Below are 17743 nucleotides of genomic sequence, written 5' to 3'. Positions count from 1 at the left end.
CAACAGAAGATCAACAAGGAAACAAGGGCTTTGATTGACACACTGGACCAGATGGACTTCACAGATACTCAGAGCATGTCATCCTAAAGTGGCAGAATACAAATTCTTTTCAAATGTACTTGGGACATTCTCCAGAATTGATCACATACTGGGTCACATATCAGGCTTCAACATGTACAAAAAGGTTGAGACCATACCATGCATATTTTCAGAACACAATGCTATGAAACTTGAAGTAAACCACAAAAAAATAAATAAATAAAAATAAATAAATAAATTTGGAAAGACCATAGATTCATGGAGGTTAAAGAACATACTACTAACGAATGAATGGGTTAACCAGGAAATTACAGAAAAAATTTAAAAAATACATGGAAGTAAATGAAAATGAAGACACAACAGTCCAAAACTTTTGGGATGCAGCAGAGGCACTCCTAAGGGGGAAGTATATAGCAATACAGGCTAACCTCAAGAAGCAAGGAAAGTCTCAAATACACAATCTAATCTTACACCTAAAGGAGCTGGAAAAAGAAGAGCAAATGGAGCCTTAAGCCAGCAAAAGAAAGGAAATAATTAAGATTAGAGAAGTAAATGACATAGAAATTTTTAAAAACCAGAACATATTAACAAAACTAGGACCTGATATTTTGAAAGAATTAACAAAATTGATAAACTCCTAGCCAAACTTTTCCAAAAGAAAAGAAAAAGGACCCAAATAAATAAAATCATGAATGAAAGAGGAGAGATCACAACCAACATCAGATCACAACAGAAATACAAACAATTATAAGAGAATATTATGAGCAATTATATGCCAATAGATTGGGAAATCTGGAAGAAATGGATAAATTCCTAGAAACAAGAAGAAATATAAAATTTGAACAGACATAACCAGCAAAGAAATTGAATCAGTAATAAAAATAATTTCCCAAAAACAACAACAGTCCAAGGCCAAATCTAACAGTACATTAAAGAGATTATTCACCATGATCAAATGGGATTTACCCCTGGGCCACAGGGGTTCAATATCCACAAATCAATCAACATGATACACCACATTAATAAAAGAAAGGAGAAGAACCATATGATCCTCTCAGTAGATGCAGAAAAAGCATTTGACAAAATACAGCATCCTTTCTTGAAAAAAAACCCTCAAGAAAGTAGGGATAGGAGGAACATACCTCAATGTCATAAAGGCCATATACAAAAGACCCACAACTAATATCCTCAGCGGGGAAAAACTGAGAGCTTTTCCCCTAAGGTCAGGAACACAACACAGATGTCCACTTTCATGACTGTTGAGTCCCACCCTCAACAATTAGACATTGAAAAGAAATAAAGGCACCCAAATCAGGAAAAAAGAAGTCAAACTTTCACTCTTACCAGATGACAGGATATTCTGTACAGAAAACCTGAAAGACTCCACCAAAAAAATTGCTAGAACTGATACATGAATTCAGCAAAGTTGTGGGATATAAAATTAATGTACAGAAATCTGTTGCATTTCTATATACTAAAAATGAAGCAGCAGAAAGAGAAATCAAGGAATGGATCCCATTTACATCTGCACCCCAAACTATAATATACCTAGGAATAAACCAAACCAAAGAGGTAGAAAATCTGTGCTCTGATACAACACTTATGAAAGAAATTGAAGAAGACACAAAGAAATGGGAAAAGATGCCATGCTCATGGATTAGAAGAACAAATATTGTTAAAATGTCTGTACTACCCGAAGCAATCCACACATTCAATACAATCCTGATCAAATAACACCAGCATTTTTCACAGACCTAGAACAAACAATCCTAAAATTTGCATGGAATCAGAAAAGACCCCAAATACCAAAGTAATGTTGAAAAAGAAAAGAAAAGCATAAAGCATCACAATCCCAGACATCAAGCTGTATACAAGGCTGTAATCATCGAGACAGTATGGTACTGACACAAAAACAGACACATAGATCAGTGGATCAGAATAGAGAACACAGAACACAGAAATGGATCCACAACACTATGATCAACTAATCTTTGACAGAGCAGTAAAGAATATTCAATGGAGAAAAGACATTCTCTTCAACAAATGGTGTTGGGAAAACTGGACAGCTACATGGGGAAGAATGAAACTGGACCACTTTCTTACACTACATATAAAAATAAATTCAAAATGAATGAAAGACCTAAATGTAAGGCAGGAAATCATCATCAAAATCCTAGAGGGGAACACAGGCAACAACCTCTTTGACCTCAGCTGCAGCAACTTCTTACTAGACATGTCTCCTAAGGCAAGGGAAACAAGAACAAAAATGAACTATTGGGACTTCATCGAGATAAAAGCTTCACACAGTGAAAGAAACAATCAACAAAATTAAAAGACAACTGATGGAATGGCAGAAGATATTTGCAAATGACATATCAGATAAAGGGCTAGTATCCAGAATATATAAAGAATTCATCAAAATCAACAACCAAAAGATAAATAATCCAGTTAAGAAATAAGCAGAAGGCATGAACAGACATTTATCCAAAGAAGACATCCAGATGGCCAACAGACACATGAAAATATGCTCAGCATCACTCATCATTAGGGAATTACAAATCAAAACCACAATGATACCATCTCACACCTGTCAGAATGGTTAAAATTAACAACTCAGGAAACAACAAATGTTGATGAGGATGTGGAGAAAGGGGAGTTGCTGGGAATGGAAACTGGTGCAACCACCCTGGAAAATAGTATGGAAATCCCTCAAAAAATTTAAAAATAGAGCTACCCTATGATCCAGCAATTGCGCTCTAGGTATTCATCCAAAGGATACAAAAATGCTGATTCAAAGGAGCACATGCACCTCAGTGTCTACAGCAGCATTATCAACAATAGCCAAATCATGGAAAGCACCCATAAAGAAGATATGGGAAATATATATATTATATATATATAATGGAATATATATGTATATAATGGAATACACACACATATATATAATGTAATTTTATTCAGCCATCAAAAAGAATGAAACCTGTCCATTTGCAACAATGTGGATGGAACTAGAGAGTATTATGCTAAGCAAAATCAAAGAAAGACAAATATCATGATTTCACTCAAAGGTGGAATTTAAAAAGCGAAGCAGATGAACATAGGGGAAGGGAAGGAAAAACAAAATAAGAAAAAACAGAGAGGGAGGGGAAACCATAAGAGACTCTTAACTATAAAGAACAAACTGGGGGGTTGCTAGAGGGGAGAAGGGTAAGGATACACTAAATAGGTGATGGGTATTAAGAAGGGCACTTGTTGTGATGAGCACTGGGTGTTATATGTAAGTGATGAATCACTAAATTCTACTCCTGAATACTACACCATAAATTAACAAACTTGAATTTAAAGTTAAAAAATTTAAATTAAAAAAGAAGACCATCCAGAGAATAATCTTTTTGAAATCTTTAAATGTTATTACAAAGTCTCCTTTCCCAGTATGCCTGGCTCAGTTGGAAGAGCATGCAACTCTTGATCTCAGGATTGTGAGTTTGAGCCTCAAATTGGGTAAAGAGATTACTTAAAAAAATAAATAAACTTAAAAAAAAAGATGCAAACAACAACAAAATCTCCTTTCCCCAAGTTTTTAATAGATAAAAAAGTGAGAACAAGACTTTCCTCAGGCTCATATTTTATTTGTTAACTTCTAGCCTCTCAGTGGGATGAAAGTTCATTAATTGCAATTCTGTTTCTGCTACAGAAAGCGAGAGCACATAATAAGTAGTCCTTTCAGGTTCTACTGGTTTCCTAATGAGGAAAAGATGATGAATGCTAACCTGGATTTCTTTTTTTATTTTGTTTTTAAGGATATTTTTTGTTGCCAATGTGTTACATTTCAGCTAAATTGTAGGTTAAATTGGCTTTGTTTTTTATCAACTTTTTAAAATTAATTGACATATAATATTGCATCAGTTTTAGGTGTACAGCATAATGGTTTGATGAATATACATATTGCGAAATGATTACAATAAGTTTAGTTAACATCCAGGGATCCCTGGGTGGCGCAGCGGTTTGGCGCCTGTCTTTAGCGCAGGGCACGATCCTGGAGACCCGGGATCGAATCCCACGTCGGGCTCCCGGTGCATGGAGCCTGCTTCTCCCTCTGCTTGTGTCTCTGCCTCTCTCTCTCTCTCTCTGTGTGACTATCATAAATTAAAAAAAAAAAAAATTAAAAAAAAAAATAACATCCATCACTGCATGTAGGTACAATTTCTTTCTTGTGATAAGAACTTTTAAGATTTACTCTCTTAGCTACTTTCAAATACACAATATAGTATTGTTAACTATAGTTGTCATGTGCATGTTATATCCCTAGGATTTATTTATCTTACAGCAGAAGGGGTTAACATTTAAATTGGTGGAATAAGAAAAGCAAATGGCTGTCTCCAATGTGAGTAGGCATTATCCAATCCATTCAGGGCTTGAATAGAACAAAAAGGCAGAGGAAGGCTGAATTGCTTCTCTGCCTGACTGAATGAGCTGGGACATCCATCTTCTCCTGCCCTCCTGCACTCCTGGTTCTCAGGCCTTGAGACCTGGACTGGTATCTACACCATAGGGTCTCTGGCTGTTAGATTTCCAAATTATACCACTGACCTTCCTTGGTCTCCAGCTTGAAGAGGACAGATCATGGGACTTCTCAGGATCCATATTTACATGAGCTACTGTATACATATATATATATATATATATATATACACATTATATATACATATACATATACATTATATATACATATATATAATATGTAAAAACTCACTAACTCATTCACTCACTAAGTAATTCACTAATTCATTCAAGGTTCTCTAGAGAAATAACAAATAGAAAACATCTATCATATCACAGTAATACAGTAGCGCTAACTACTGGCAGGATGCCTCAGTTCCTTGGCATGTGGTCATCTTTATAGAGCTAGTTGAGTATCTTTATGACATAGTACCTGGTAGCCCCTAGAGCAATTGATCCAAGAGAAGAAGCTGGAAGAGATGGGTGTTTTTTATGACTTACCTTCAGAAGTCACACACTAAGATTTTTGCTGTATTCTTTTGGTTATATGGACAAATCTTGTGTGACTAATGTGGAGAGGACTCTACAATGGAGGTGAGGTCATTGGGGCCGTTTTAGAGACTGGCAACCACAACCAGTCACTCAAAATGTAAACTAAACTATGTAATTTTATTGGATTCCAACCAAATTGATACATAATAACTGTTTTTTTTTTTTAAATAGGCTCCACACCCAATGTAGGGCTTGAACTCATAACCCTGAGATTAAGGGTTACATGCTCTACCAAATGAGCCAGCCAAGTGTCACAAATATTAAACACTTTAAATGGGGACGGCATCAACAGCTTTTTTGTTTTAACATTTTACTCATTTATTTGAGAGAGAGAGAGCACGAGCTAGGGGGGAGGGATAAGCAGCCTCCATGCTGAGTGCAGAGCCCAATGTGGTGCTCTATTCTAGAACCCCAAGATCATGATCTGAGGCAATATAAAGAGTTGGATGTTTAATCAACCAAGCTACTCAGGTGCCCTGAATCAACAGCTTTCTAATGCAATTTGTGATTAATGTGTGTGTACACACACACCGTGTATGAATATATGCACATATATATCTCATACTCCTTTGATATATATTATGCTCTAGTAAGGAATGTTAAATTGCTTAATCTAATATATTGGAAAATAAATTTTACATTTTTATATCTGTCAATGCACATGATTCTGAAAATAAACCCTGAGAAGAGGAGAATAAATCAGTTCTCAGTAAAAGTTATATCATCAGTCTTCTTGCTACTGTTCATAGGGGGTGGTGGAGCTCGAGAAAGTTTTGCTGGAAATCTATGAAAGGAAATATCCAGGTCCCTGAATGTTCATGCATTACTATTCTTGAGGTATAGTCTACTTGCCATCCTTGTTTTAACACACATTTCACAAGCCCCTTTTATCGGGAGTACAAAACAGTTTACCACGGCATCAATATATTTTTTTTTCCTGTTTGAAAAGCCAGGGCATAAGCACATCTCCTTTTGGGGTCTTTAAGTGTTTACATAATTATTCATTTTAGACCAATGGTGAGTGCTGATTCTCCTACGAATTCCAGGAACACATATCTTCCAGACTCTTTATCGTAAGGAAAAAAATTTCCTTAGAATTTGCATTTTTTAAGCAGGGCTATTCTTTTCCAAAGAGGTCACTCTTTATTCATGACATTATGTACCTATATCTATCTGACCATAGATCCTGGGGTGGCAGGGTAGTAATCCCTCAGAAGCCTCAGGGAGCTTTCTTAAATGAAAAAGTATTTCTCAGAAGTCTATAGAAAATATCATGCTTAATATCAACAGCATACAAAGGGTGGGGCAGTGGGAATGATCTGCCCAAGGTGCAAGCACTTAGGAGGTGTACACTATAGAAAATTTAAAAACAATAGTAAAATGCACCAAAAACCCATCTGCTTTTTATCTTCAGTTATAAACCAAAACTATCCATGATAAGGCACTCCTCTGTGGGGAAAAAAAAACCCCAAAAAACTAAACATTTGTGGAGTTTTACTCTTTGGAAACATTTATTCTTCATATGTAACATATTTGGAAACTTTGTGAGGGGAAATTGCCCATTCTTTTCACTCTCACTTCATCAGTGGAAAGTGCTGCAAAAATGTAGGCACAAATGTAGGTATTGGCTGTGAAAAATGTTCCCAGACAAGATGGAGTGCTCATTATGAAGCTGTGTGGGCATTAAAGAAATTTTGAAAAGCTAACTTCATTCTTTGAAGTTCTGTGTGATCAAAGAGAAAATATGAGTATAGGAGGATCAGCTCAGATTGTATTGTCTCCTACATGTAATTTTTCTTTTCTGAGTTATCTGGTTTTCTGGCATGAAACCTTAGAGGTTGATTATGCACAGAAATATTTGCAAGCAGCCAGAATCAGCTTCAAACAATTTAAAGTGGAGTTCCAAGCCTTAAGGTTGTTCCCTTAAGATTACCACATAGAGATGTGTAGAAAAGGCCATTAACCATAAACCAAAAAATAAAGGGGGTAGGGTGGGGGGCAGGGTATATAAAGAAAATAAACATTTGAATTTTTAAAAAATCATTTTTAAAGAAGAACAGTAACAAGAATGACAAAAGATGTTGGTCTTACATTGCCCAAATAAATCAAAAAGGGTAATTTCGAGTGTCAATAATTTTCTTCAAGAACTAGACACAATTTCTAAAGCAAAGGATCAAATAATGTCAAGGTTTGCTATCATTCAGCCATTTCTTCACAATATACCATGGTATAGGCAACCCACAAGAGTGAGTGAAGATATTTGCAATACTTATAACTGAGAAGAGCTTATATCTAAATTATATATGTAAGAACTTGTATAGATTAATTGGAAAATAAATGACAAAAAAGGCTAATCCATAGAAAAATAGACCAAAGATTTAGTGAATTCACTAAAGAAAACCCAGTTAAAATAAACATTGAAAGATGCTTGACGAGGAATGATAATTGAGGAGACGCAAAGCAAATTGCGAGGAGAGATTACTACACCTCCACCAATGCAGCTAAATTTAAAAGTCTGATGAGAGGGATGCCCAGGTGGCTCAGTGGTTGAGTGTCTGCCTTTGGTTCAGCGCGTGATCCTGGGGTCCTAGGATTGAGTCTTGCATCAGGCTCCCCGCAGGGAACCTACTTTTCCTGCTGCCTCTCTGTATGTCTCTCATGGATAAATAAAATCTTTTTAAAAATGCAAAAAAAAAACACAACCAAAAATCCATCAACAGAATGGATAAATAATTGTGTTATAGTCATAAAATGGGATATCATACAATAATGAAAATAAACATTTTTTAGGCAATGACATAGCTGATTCTCACAAAAATAGTATTAAGCAAAAGAGTTCATAAACTAACACATACTGCATGATTCTGTTTACATGAAGTTCAAAAACAGAGGAAACTAAATTATAATGTCCAGACTGAATACTGAGATGGTGGTAAAATTATAAAGAAAACCAAAGCAAAGATTACCAAGGTCAGGAGAATAGGAAACTTGTGCTTGCCAAGGGGTATGGACTGGGCTAGAAGAGTCCTAGGAATGTTCTTTTTCTTGATCTGGATGGTGGGTTAGATAGGCATTCATTTTATAATCATTCATTAACTACACATTTATATTTTATATATTTTTCTGTTATTTGCATCATAACTAAAAACATTTTTTTAAAGATTTATTTATTCATGAGAGACACAGAGAGAGGCAGAGACACAGGCAGAGGGAGAAGTAGGCTCCTCACAGGGAGCCTGGTGCGGGACTCCATCCTGGATCCTGGGATCAGGCCCTGAGCTGAAGGCAGATGCTCAACTGGCTGAGCCACCCAGGCGTCCCATCACAAAAACAAAACATTTTTTAAGTCTCCTTTTATCCTCAGCAATGAGAACTCAGGCTATTACTACATACCAAATTGCCAAATAATAAGACATAAAAATTTGTATGCTTTACACATTAACCTCTTTGCAGAGGATGTTACAATTTATTTTCAAGCCCAATTTCAGAAATGCAAACATTTACCAATGAGCCAACCAATTAACAAGTATCAAACTCCAGAAGTAATTTTAAAATAATTAAAATTTGTAGTAACCTATCTAGTAGCCAATTGTGTCCAGTCTCTCCTAAATCTAAATTTTAACGGGTGGTAAAAACCTTAGCCACTCCTGGGAATAAGTATGTTTTCTTTCATCTGCGGTATAGTCACAGAGCATTATAGAAATCTATTTTTTAAAGTTTCCAGATTTTTCCAAACATACAGACACTAAAACCAGGTGGACGAGATCGAGATCCGTATCTCAAAATGGGCATGAGGAAAAGCAGCTAGGTACATAAAATAACATTAAAGATATTTTTGAAACAAATTGTTGGTCTTATTTCTAGGAATTTATTCTGCAGGTATGAATTCCTGCATACATAATATGTGAATAAAATAGTCAGTGTAGATTGCATTGATGCCCCCAGCAGAGACAGCTGAAGAAGAAGCTCCTTCTTCAATCCTGGGGTCATGCTCCAGCCACTGCGCAGCGGTGCCTCCCAACCCTAAATGTGGAAGATGGCTTGAACTGCAGGTGGTTTTGTTACAGTTTCTTTGAAAATACATTGGGAGTTTAATAATAGTAGAGCAGTAGTAGTACAGCATAAGGAAAGAAGTTCAAGTCTCAGAGGGCTTCCTGAAAGCAAAAGGAAGAAACCAGGGAAAGGATGAGACCCAACTATGAAGCCAGAAGTGTTTTTCAAAGTGATTCTGAGTCATCAGACAGGAGACCCAGGAATTTGCATTTTAATAAGAAAGCTGGAGATTCTGATACATTGAAGAATTGCACCTAAAAGAAATGTATACAAAATAGGAATCATCTTGAGCTTTCTACTTTGGGAATTAAAGAGAATGGGCTGGTAACATTTAGTGGATTCCTTAACTCTAAAACTCATAAATGATGGGGAGCATTCAGTCAGATATGACACTCATTTCTCTACCACAGAATTCACAAGACGCTACAGTTAATAGTGTTAACAGCCCTGTGAAGGAAGTTTAGAGTTTAAGTGACTTTCTAAATATTCCACAGTTAGGCGGCCACAGATGAGATTTAAACTAGGACTGCTGATTGCCAGGCGAGTGCTCTTTTCCACTATGTTATTGACAATGATGGGTGTTACGGTTGAAATGGAATTTTGAGGAAAAGAGGAAAAAGAATAAAGAACGTACAATCTTTAAAAACACTGAGATACTCTTTCTTACCCAACATTGGTAAAAATTCAAAAGTCTGAGTCTCTCTGTTGTCACTAAAGGTATGGAACTGGGATCCCTGGGTGGCGCAGCGGTTTGGCGCCTGCCTTTGGCCCAGGGCGCGATCCTGGAGACCCGGGATCGAATCCCACGTCGGGCTCCCGGTGCATGGAGCCTGCTTCTCCCTCTGCCTGTGTCTCTGCCTCTCTCTCTCTCATTCTCTCTGTGTGTGACTATCATAAATAAAAATTAAAAAAAATTAATAAATAAAGGTATGGAACTCTGAGAATCCTTGTAAGCTTGTTGGAGGATGTATAAATTACAATCTTCAGCTGGGAGAACATTTTGTCAGTACCCAGCAGAGCTGAAGATGTGTAGCTTCTGTACCTGAGGCATATGATGCAGAGAGACTTTGATGTGTCCAGTCTACTTTTTGCAGTAGTCTTATAATGAAGGGCTGATCCAGTTCTGTGGGTCTTGAAGCTTATTATAATAATATAGGAGGGTTTTTTTAAAGAAAATAATACAGAATTACAAATATTACGGTAAATATTTACTTAGAATGAGAGAAGTTACAAGAAATTTCTAGAACTTTGGAAATTCATGCCCCTCTCTTCTGAGTTCCTTAAGAAATGCTTCCTGATTGCTTCCCTTCTTATTTTACAACTCCCAGCAGCACCTCGCATTGGGGGGAGGTAGGGGCCAGGGACAGGGAGATACATAAATGCAAATGAGGGGCTCTGAGTTTACCTTTCATTAGCTTCATGGTAAATCCGCCACTGTTTATAATAGAAAACGTTGAAAGCGCCCAAATAACCTTTAGAATGAGAATGAATTAATTGTGGTATAGTCATATAACAGAATATTACAAAGAATGAACTGCAGCTACATGGATATATGTCAAAAAGTAAATTTGAGTTGCAGAATAATTTATGGAGTAAGATACCATTAACTTAAAATTTAAAATATGCAAAACAATACAAGAGACTATAGATATATGCATATTATATATACATATATGTATGTGCACATATGTGTGTATTATCTATAATTGTGTGTGTGTATAACTAAAGTATAAAAACATGGAAAGAAATGAAAAACATTGAATTCTGGATAGTGGTTACCTCCATCCAAGACGAAAAGAGGGGAATGGGATTGTAGAGAAGTACAAAGGAGATCCATTTCCTGGAAAGAGAAAGATCTCTAAGAGGACAAAATATTAAGCAACATTATTGTTTGTCTACAACAAACCTAGACGTTAGCTACCAGGTTTTATTGCATTATTTTCTAAACGCTTCTATATGTAGGAAATAGTTCACATGTTTTATGAACAAAAAAAGTCTCTGTACTAACCAGGGAAATATAATGCTTTAATTCTAGCAGCAGACTTGATGCCTCTATTTTAATATTTAATTTATATTTTTATTGAGGTATATGTAAGTAAAATGCACAAATCTTAAGTTTACAGCTCAAGGAATGTTTACATATCTGGTACAGGTAAGGCCACCAAGATCACAATAGAGAACATTGCCAACTCTCTTTAGGACATGCAATTCCCCTTTCCCTGGCTAATATTCATCCTCTGGCTTCAGCTTAGATGTCACTTCCTCCAGGAAAACTGCCTTACTCCCCCAGCGTTTGGTTACTACTGCTCTTCTGTGCTTTTTCCTTTACCTGATCATTTACTTGTCAGCTTTTCTTTCTAGATTATGAGCTGCTTTTCTGAAGGTTCCAAAGTACACATGCAATTTCTTGTTCTGTTTTGTGCCTTCGCCTTTCCATTTTTCAAGTTAAATTGTACTCACCAACTTTAGCTTCTTCAGAGAAACTCAGGATCCTTTACAATATTCACCCATTCCCTGTCTACACCAAATATCTCCATAATTTCTGCATCAGGTACTATGTTCCTCTATGTTTTGAGGTCATAACCTTGGTATCAAGTTTTGGGTGTTGAGAGTTTCATGAGTGGACTCAAGCGTAATGAAAACCCTGAACACAGAGTTGTATTTTATGACCACATGGAGTATCAGAGTAATGCCTGCCTTTTAGAAGCCAGGAAGCTTTGCAAGTGAAGCTGAAACCTGTCGTGCTGAGCCTGATTAAAACCTTCTCTAAAGCTGACAACTAATGCTAACGGTGTTCATCGCCTAGACCTGTATTATCAAAAGGTAACAATAAGGACGTTTCACTTCTGTTCCTCACTCCAGGGTGCCTCAGGGGACTCCCAGAATCATAGACTGGTAGGCATGCTGAAGAAGGCAAGTCCTCTCTATGTTGTAGGGGGAGCAAGTGAAGAGTACTTTAATCGCTGGAGTAATAAGTGGAGAAGAAAATGGACTCTGGTGCCAGACTGCCGTGTAACTTGGAACCAGCTCAAAACCTCTCCAAGCTTCAGTTTCTCCTTTGGAAATGGAGGGTGGTGATGCTAACCCTACTTCAGAGGGCTATTGTGAAGATTGAGTTAATACATGAAAACTTCCTGGCATGGAGTAAGCATTCTACAGCACTAGCAACCATTAGTACCAATATAGTAATGTATTAATTGTGAAAAGATTACTCTGGCTACTGTCTAATGAATCTAAAAAGTGTCATTCCAACATTGAAAACAAAAACAAGAAAACGTAATTTGATATAGCACAAGATACATGGAGTGTTTTGGAACTTAGCACCAGAGGCACAAATGCTATAGTCAACTTGCATTGTATTTATTTTTATTTAACTACTGCTAGTTTTCAGTTTCACCCACTGGTTTCCCTTGTCTTCATCAAACTAGTGGACACTGGTCCCCTGCTTAAAAATTAATTAACACTTTGGCTTAAACCAGCTGTAGATGAGAGAGTAAAGGAAGTCAGGATCACTGTGGTAAGGACCACAGTTCTTAAAATACACATTGAGGGGAAAGGAGTGGTGAACGAAGGCAAGACAGAAAAACAGCCTGGGTAGGAAATGAGCCAATTGGTCACCATTTTTCATCCCTTGGACAAGGTAGGCATAGTCAACACATTAATGCTGTGATCATCTTCTTCCCAGATTTTGTAGCCAATACAGCAAAGTCATACTTATTTTTTTGTTGTTGTTAAAGTCCCAAAGCTACATAATTCTGAAGGTATTTGGACATTCCCATTTTTTAAAAAAATTTATTTAAGTAATCTCTATACCCTATGTGGAGCTCGAACTCATGACCCCAAGATCAAGAGTTGCATGATCCTATTGATCCAGCCAGGTGCCCCTCCATATTTCTCTTTGAGAGTTTCAAGAAGTGCCCGAGAACTATGGTATTTTAGTGGAAGATATTTTTTAGTCTATCTTGAGAACAATTTTACAATGCTTCCAGGCTGTTGCCCTCCTAGTAACCTTTCCTGCTCACCTTCTCATAGGAAATATTCTTTTTTACATCCCAGCACTGCAAAATTCTGAGCTTCCTCAAAAACTCCATTTATTTCCTTCCCTAGACTACTACTTCACTTGGCTCATATATTTGTGTGTACTTATTGGTTTATTTTTTTTTTAAGATTTTATTTATTTATTCATGAGAGACACACAGAAAGAGAGGGGGAGAAGGCAAGGGCAGAAGCAAGCTCCATGTAGGGAGCCCAACACGGGACCCCATCCCAGAACCCCAGGATCAGGCCCTGAGCTGAAGGCAGCGCTAAACCTCTGAGCCACTCGGGCTGCCCAACTTACTGGTTTATGTTGCATTAATCTGTTTTGTTGTCATTCCCCATGTCTAGACAAGGAGCTTCTTGGTGGAAGGGATCATGATTTTACTTCCCACCTTGAGATACTCTATTTACAGTTTAGTGGATGGAGCCAGAATTTCTGAGGTTAAATATCACATTTATAGGTTGTATTTTATCTTCTTGAACAAGTCATTTCACTTTCCTGTGCCCAACTTCCTGTATCTGTAAAATGGGCATAATAGTAGCAGCAACTTTAAGTTGCTAGATGGAAAAACCTTTTCCTGATTGTCAGTGAATTACAGGATTTTTTTTTTTTTTCGATTTGGTAGGGAGTGGTGGATACATTTAAAAGGGTCATTGCTTCCAGGTCAAACCAAAGCAGGTAACTGTGTTGGAAAAAAAGAAAGACTTGAAGATTCCAACAGGCAATGTCCAACATTCCCTTCAGTGTCTCTCCAACATCTTCTCATTGCAGTGCCTTCCCCGATTTGCATATACAAAGACTCTTCAGGGGTCAGAGGGCTCCCTTCTCCAGCAAGCCATCTCTGGCATCCCACGTTGAGGCTCCGCCAGAGAACTGATCACCCTTTTATGCACTTGTCTGTTTAGATACCGTATAGCTATGACGAGCAAGGATCTCTGTCTTGTCTTTCCTTGCGCTCAGAACTCAGGAATGACTAACATCCTCAGGCTCATGTTCTCAACAACTAAGTCTCCTGGAGGCTTTCCTTCCGCATCAGTCACTCCTTACCTCTCAGCGCCTCTCGGCATCACCTGGAAGCGTTAGACATTAAGGCCTCTTAGGGGATCCCTGGGAGGCTTGGTGGCTTAGCGCCTGCCTTTGGCCCAGGGCGCGATCCTGGAGACCCGGGATCGAGTCCCACGCCCGGCTCCCTGCACGGAGCCTGCTTCTCCTTCTGCCTGTGTCTCTGCCTCTCTCTCTCTCTCTATCATGAATAAATAAATAAAATCTTAAAAAAAAATACTCAGACCTCTTAGACCGGGTCCCTCGCGTGGAGCGCTCCCCTCTTGCCCCAGCAAGAACACTTAGAGCCGGAATGCCTTAGCTCCGCCCCCTCTGGGCCTCAGGCCCCGCCCCCTCCGCGCTCGGCCCGCCCCCGTCTCTGGCCCGCCTTCTCCAGAAACCCGAGTCCCCAGTGCGCACGCTCCTTCTCAACCCGCTCGTAGCGTGATGACGTGGACGCTGGCGTGTGACGTAGCGGGGCGGCCGCGCGCGTTTCGGCTCGGGGAGGCGGTCGCGGCTGTGGGTTCCGAGCCCAGGCGCGACCGTGAGGCTTTCGGGCGCGCGCCGCTGTGCTCTCACTCGGCCCGGTCCGGGGAGGGGCGGAGGGGGAGGGGGAGCTGGAGCCGCGGGGGTGGGGGGCGTGGGGCGCCCTGAGCGCAGCGCTGCAGCGGGGGACCCGGGAGGTTCGCGGTAGGCAAGGTCCGCGCGCGCCGGGAGAGGCCCGGGGGCGGCCGCGCGATGTTCGGGGCGCGGTTCCTGGCCCGAGCCCTGCGCTCCTGCTCCTCAGCTCCCTGCCCGGGACACAGACCTCCGGCCCGGCTGAGCGTGCGGGACGCTCTCGGGGCCCAGAGCACGAGTGGGGAGCGCGTTAAGGTGCAGGTTGGTGTCCGGGAAGGGGGTGGGGCTTCCTTCTTTAGGGACTTAAACGGCACCTGCAGGGTCAGACAGAATGACAGGCAGGGGAAGGAGAAAACGTAGGGAAAAAGAAAAACTCTGTAATTCACTGACCATCATGGAAAGGTTTGCCATCTAGCAGCTTAAAGTTGCTGCTGCTGCTGCTGCTGTGCCCATTTTACAGATGCAGGAAGTTGGGCACAGGGAAGTGAAATGACTTGCTCAGGGATGTACAGGCGGTCGCGTACGTTCACGTTGGTCTCCCTTCCTTGCCTACCGTTACTTTTTTTCTTTTCTTTCTTTCTCTTTCTTTATTTCTTTCTTTTTGTTTTTCTTTTTTTTTTGCAAAACTGTCGGGATGCCTGTGAAGTGCTGGAACTTTGCCTTCACGGTACCGGGACATCACCTGTGAGCTCGTTGGTCGTACAGCGGAGTAGACGTACGGGCCTCTGTGCCTGTATCCCTGGTAATGCAGGTGCACAGTCAGCAGTGGCTGCTTTGACACTGTGTTTCGTCCGACTCGGTATTCACACACGTCTGTCTGGCAGTAGTAAATGTTTGTTCGACTGAACAACGGATTTTATTCCACTTTTGACCATCCCAAGGCCTAAAAATGGGGGTTTGCATATAATAATGTACGTTTAGTGAGTTAGGAGACAAAAGTAGAGTGTAGTAGTTTGAAACTCTGGAGTCAGGCTGCCTGGATTCAAATCTGGCCCTTAGTGCCTCCTCATTAATAAAAGGCGCGTCTCCTATGTGTTCTGAACCTGTTTCCTTCTTGTAGCATAAAGCTTTAGCCTTAAACGCAGAGAGTCCTGAAGATTAAATGAGTTGGTAGGTATTGAGACATTCAGGACAGTGGCCCGCAGTCAATAAGTGTGGGCTGCTATTACTTCTCTTATTATTATCATTTGGAACAGCTCCACATAGAAGATTTTCCCTCAACGGAGTAGACTAGCCAAGGTGATTTGATCATTTCTTATAGGTTGCTGAAACACTGATGAAGTCATTTTCGTTTTCCTTGGATATCCTTGATTTTTAGCAGTAGGACACCTCTGTGTTTCTTTTGAGTCTGATATTTTTTTTTCCATGATCCAAATCAAAACCTTTTCTTGCATTCACCTATTCATTTGACATATATACATTAATAATCCCTGCTGAGTGGTAATCTAGAAAGGATTCAAAGATAAAAACCTACTGCTCAGGTTAGAGGCTTTCATTTTAATACTGTGCAGTCTAAGACGGTAGCTACCTGCCGTTTGTGGTGCTGAGCCCTTGAAATGCAGCTAGTCTAAATTGAAGGGTAACTGTAAATGTAAAATACACCAATTTTGGAAAACAAAAGAATAAAATACCTCAATATATATTTATGCTGATTACCTGTAGATAACATTTGGGGCATAATGGGTTAAATAAAATATTAAAATTAATTTTACCTGTTTACTTTTAGTGTGACCACTAAAACTTGGAAAATTACATATGTGGCTCACATTCTACTTGTGGGTCAGTCCTGGTCTAATGGCTAAGACAAGTAATTGGGGCAATGTGATACGTATTGGTGGCATAAAAAATTCTGAGAAAATAGAGATGTCCTTTACTATGTCAGGTCAAGGAAGACTGCTTGTATTATGTGACGTTTCACTTGAGTCCTGAGGACTGGGGATAGGGTGAAGATAGCGTTCCCTAGAATTTTGATAATAATATGACCTTTGAGCTAAGAACTATATTTGAGGGGGATCCCTGGGTGGCTCAGCGGTTTGGCGCCTGCCTTTGGCCCAGGGCGTGATCCTGGAGTCCCGGGATCGAGTCCCGGGTCGGGCTCCCGGTGCATGGAGCCTGCTTCTCCCTCCTCCTGTGTCTCTGCCTCTCTCTTTCTCTCTCTCTCTATGTCTATCATAAATAAATAAATCTTTAAAAAAAGAATTATATTTGAATTCTAGCTCTACTACTTGGGAACTGTGATTTTAATTATTTAGAGAGGTTATCTTAACTTCTATAAATATATTCTTCATCTCTAAAATGGCAATCACTTCATTAAGTTCTTGTGAGAAATAAGTAGTAAAATATTTATAAAGGGCTTAGAACAAAAGCACGTTTTTAAATGGTGCTTCACAAATGTTACCTTTTACCAACAAGTGAAAAGACAGTGATGCCTTAGGAATTACTGTTGGTTGAACAGCTGCCTTCAGGGAAGTGTGGGGAGATGAAACCAGAAAGATGGGCACACTGAGTTGTGAAACGCCCTGTATAGGAGACTGAGGCAATTACACTTTATTCAGTTAGCCCTAGAAAAAGTTCAAGGGTTTTCTGGTAGACTTGGTTTCAAATGGGACTTTATGGTAACCAGCAGTGTGACCTTCAACAAATTACTTAACTTCTCTGAGTCCAGGTTCTTGTAAGACAGGTTATAATGATAATCCACTGAGCTGTTGTGAGGAAGGGATGAGAGATTATATGAAAAAGGTAGTAAAACACTTGTCCCATAGTAGATTTCTAGTGCATGGTAGATATTCTTTTCACTGAAAAACATTAATGGACTATTTGCTGTGTGCTTGACAATGGCCTTCAAAGCAACTAAAGCATAGTTCCTAAACTTTGAAATTATTATGGACATGCAAGTAAGTA

The 17743-nt window shown here is 39.3% G+C and overlaps 1 protein-coding gene across 10 annotated transcripts in view; it reads left to right on the top strand.

Moving 5' to 3' along the window:
• Nucleotides 1-14853: 14853 nt before the first annotated feature.
• NARS2 (asparaginyl-tRNA synthetase 2, mitochondrial) overlaps nucleotides 14854-17743 on the top strand; it is a 135718-nt gene continuing 132828 nt past the window's right edge. For 5 of the 10 annotated variants that reach the window (XM_077867216.1, XM_077867215.1, XM_077867209.1 and 2 more), the window contains exon 1: nucleotides 14855-15103. In XM_077867216.1, the coding sequence (XP_077723342.1) occupies nucleotides 14963-15103 (141 nt within the window). In that variant the 5' untranslated portion in view covers nucleotides 14855-14962. Of the gene's footprint in view, nucleotides 15104-15572; nucleotides 15594-17743 lie in introns of those variants that run through there. The other 5 variants (XM_077867211.1, XM_077867208.1, XM_077867212.1 and 2 more) reach the window with 2 other exon arrangements.

Source organism: Canis aureus, chromosome 23, assembly GCF_053574225.1.
Source record: "Canis aureus isolate CA01 chromosome 23, VMU_Caureus_v.1.0, whole genome shotgun sequence".
In the NCBI taxonomy this organism is placed as follows: Eukaryota; Metazoa; Chordata; class Mammalia; order Carnivora; family Canidae; genus Canis; species Canis aureus.
This window is presented reverse-complemented; position numbering and strand designations above follow the sequence as displayed.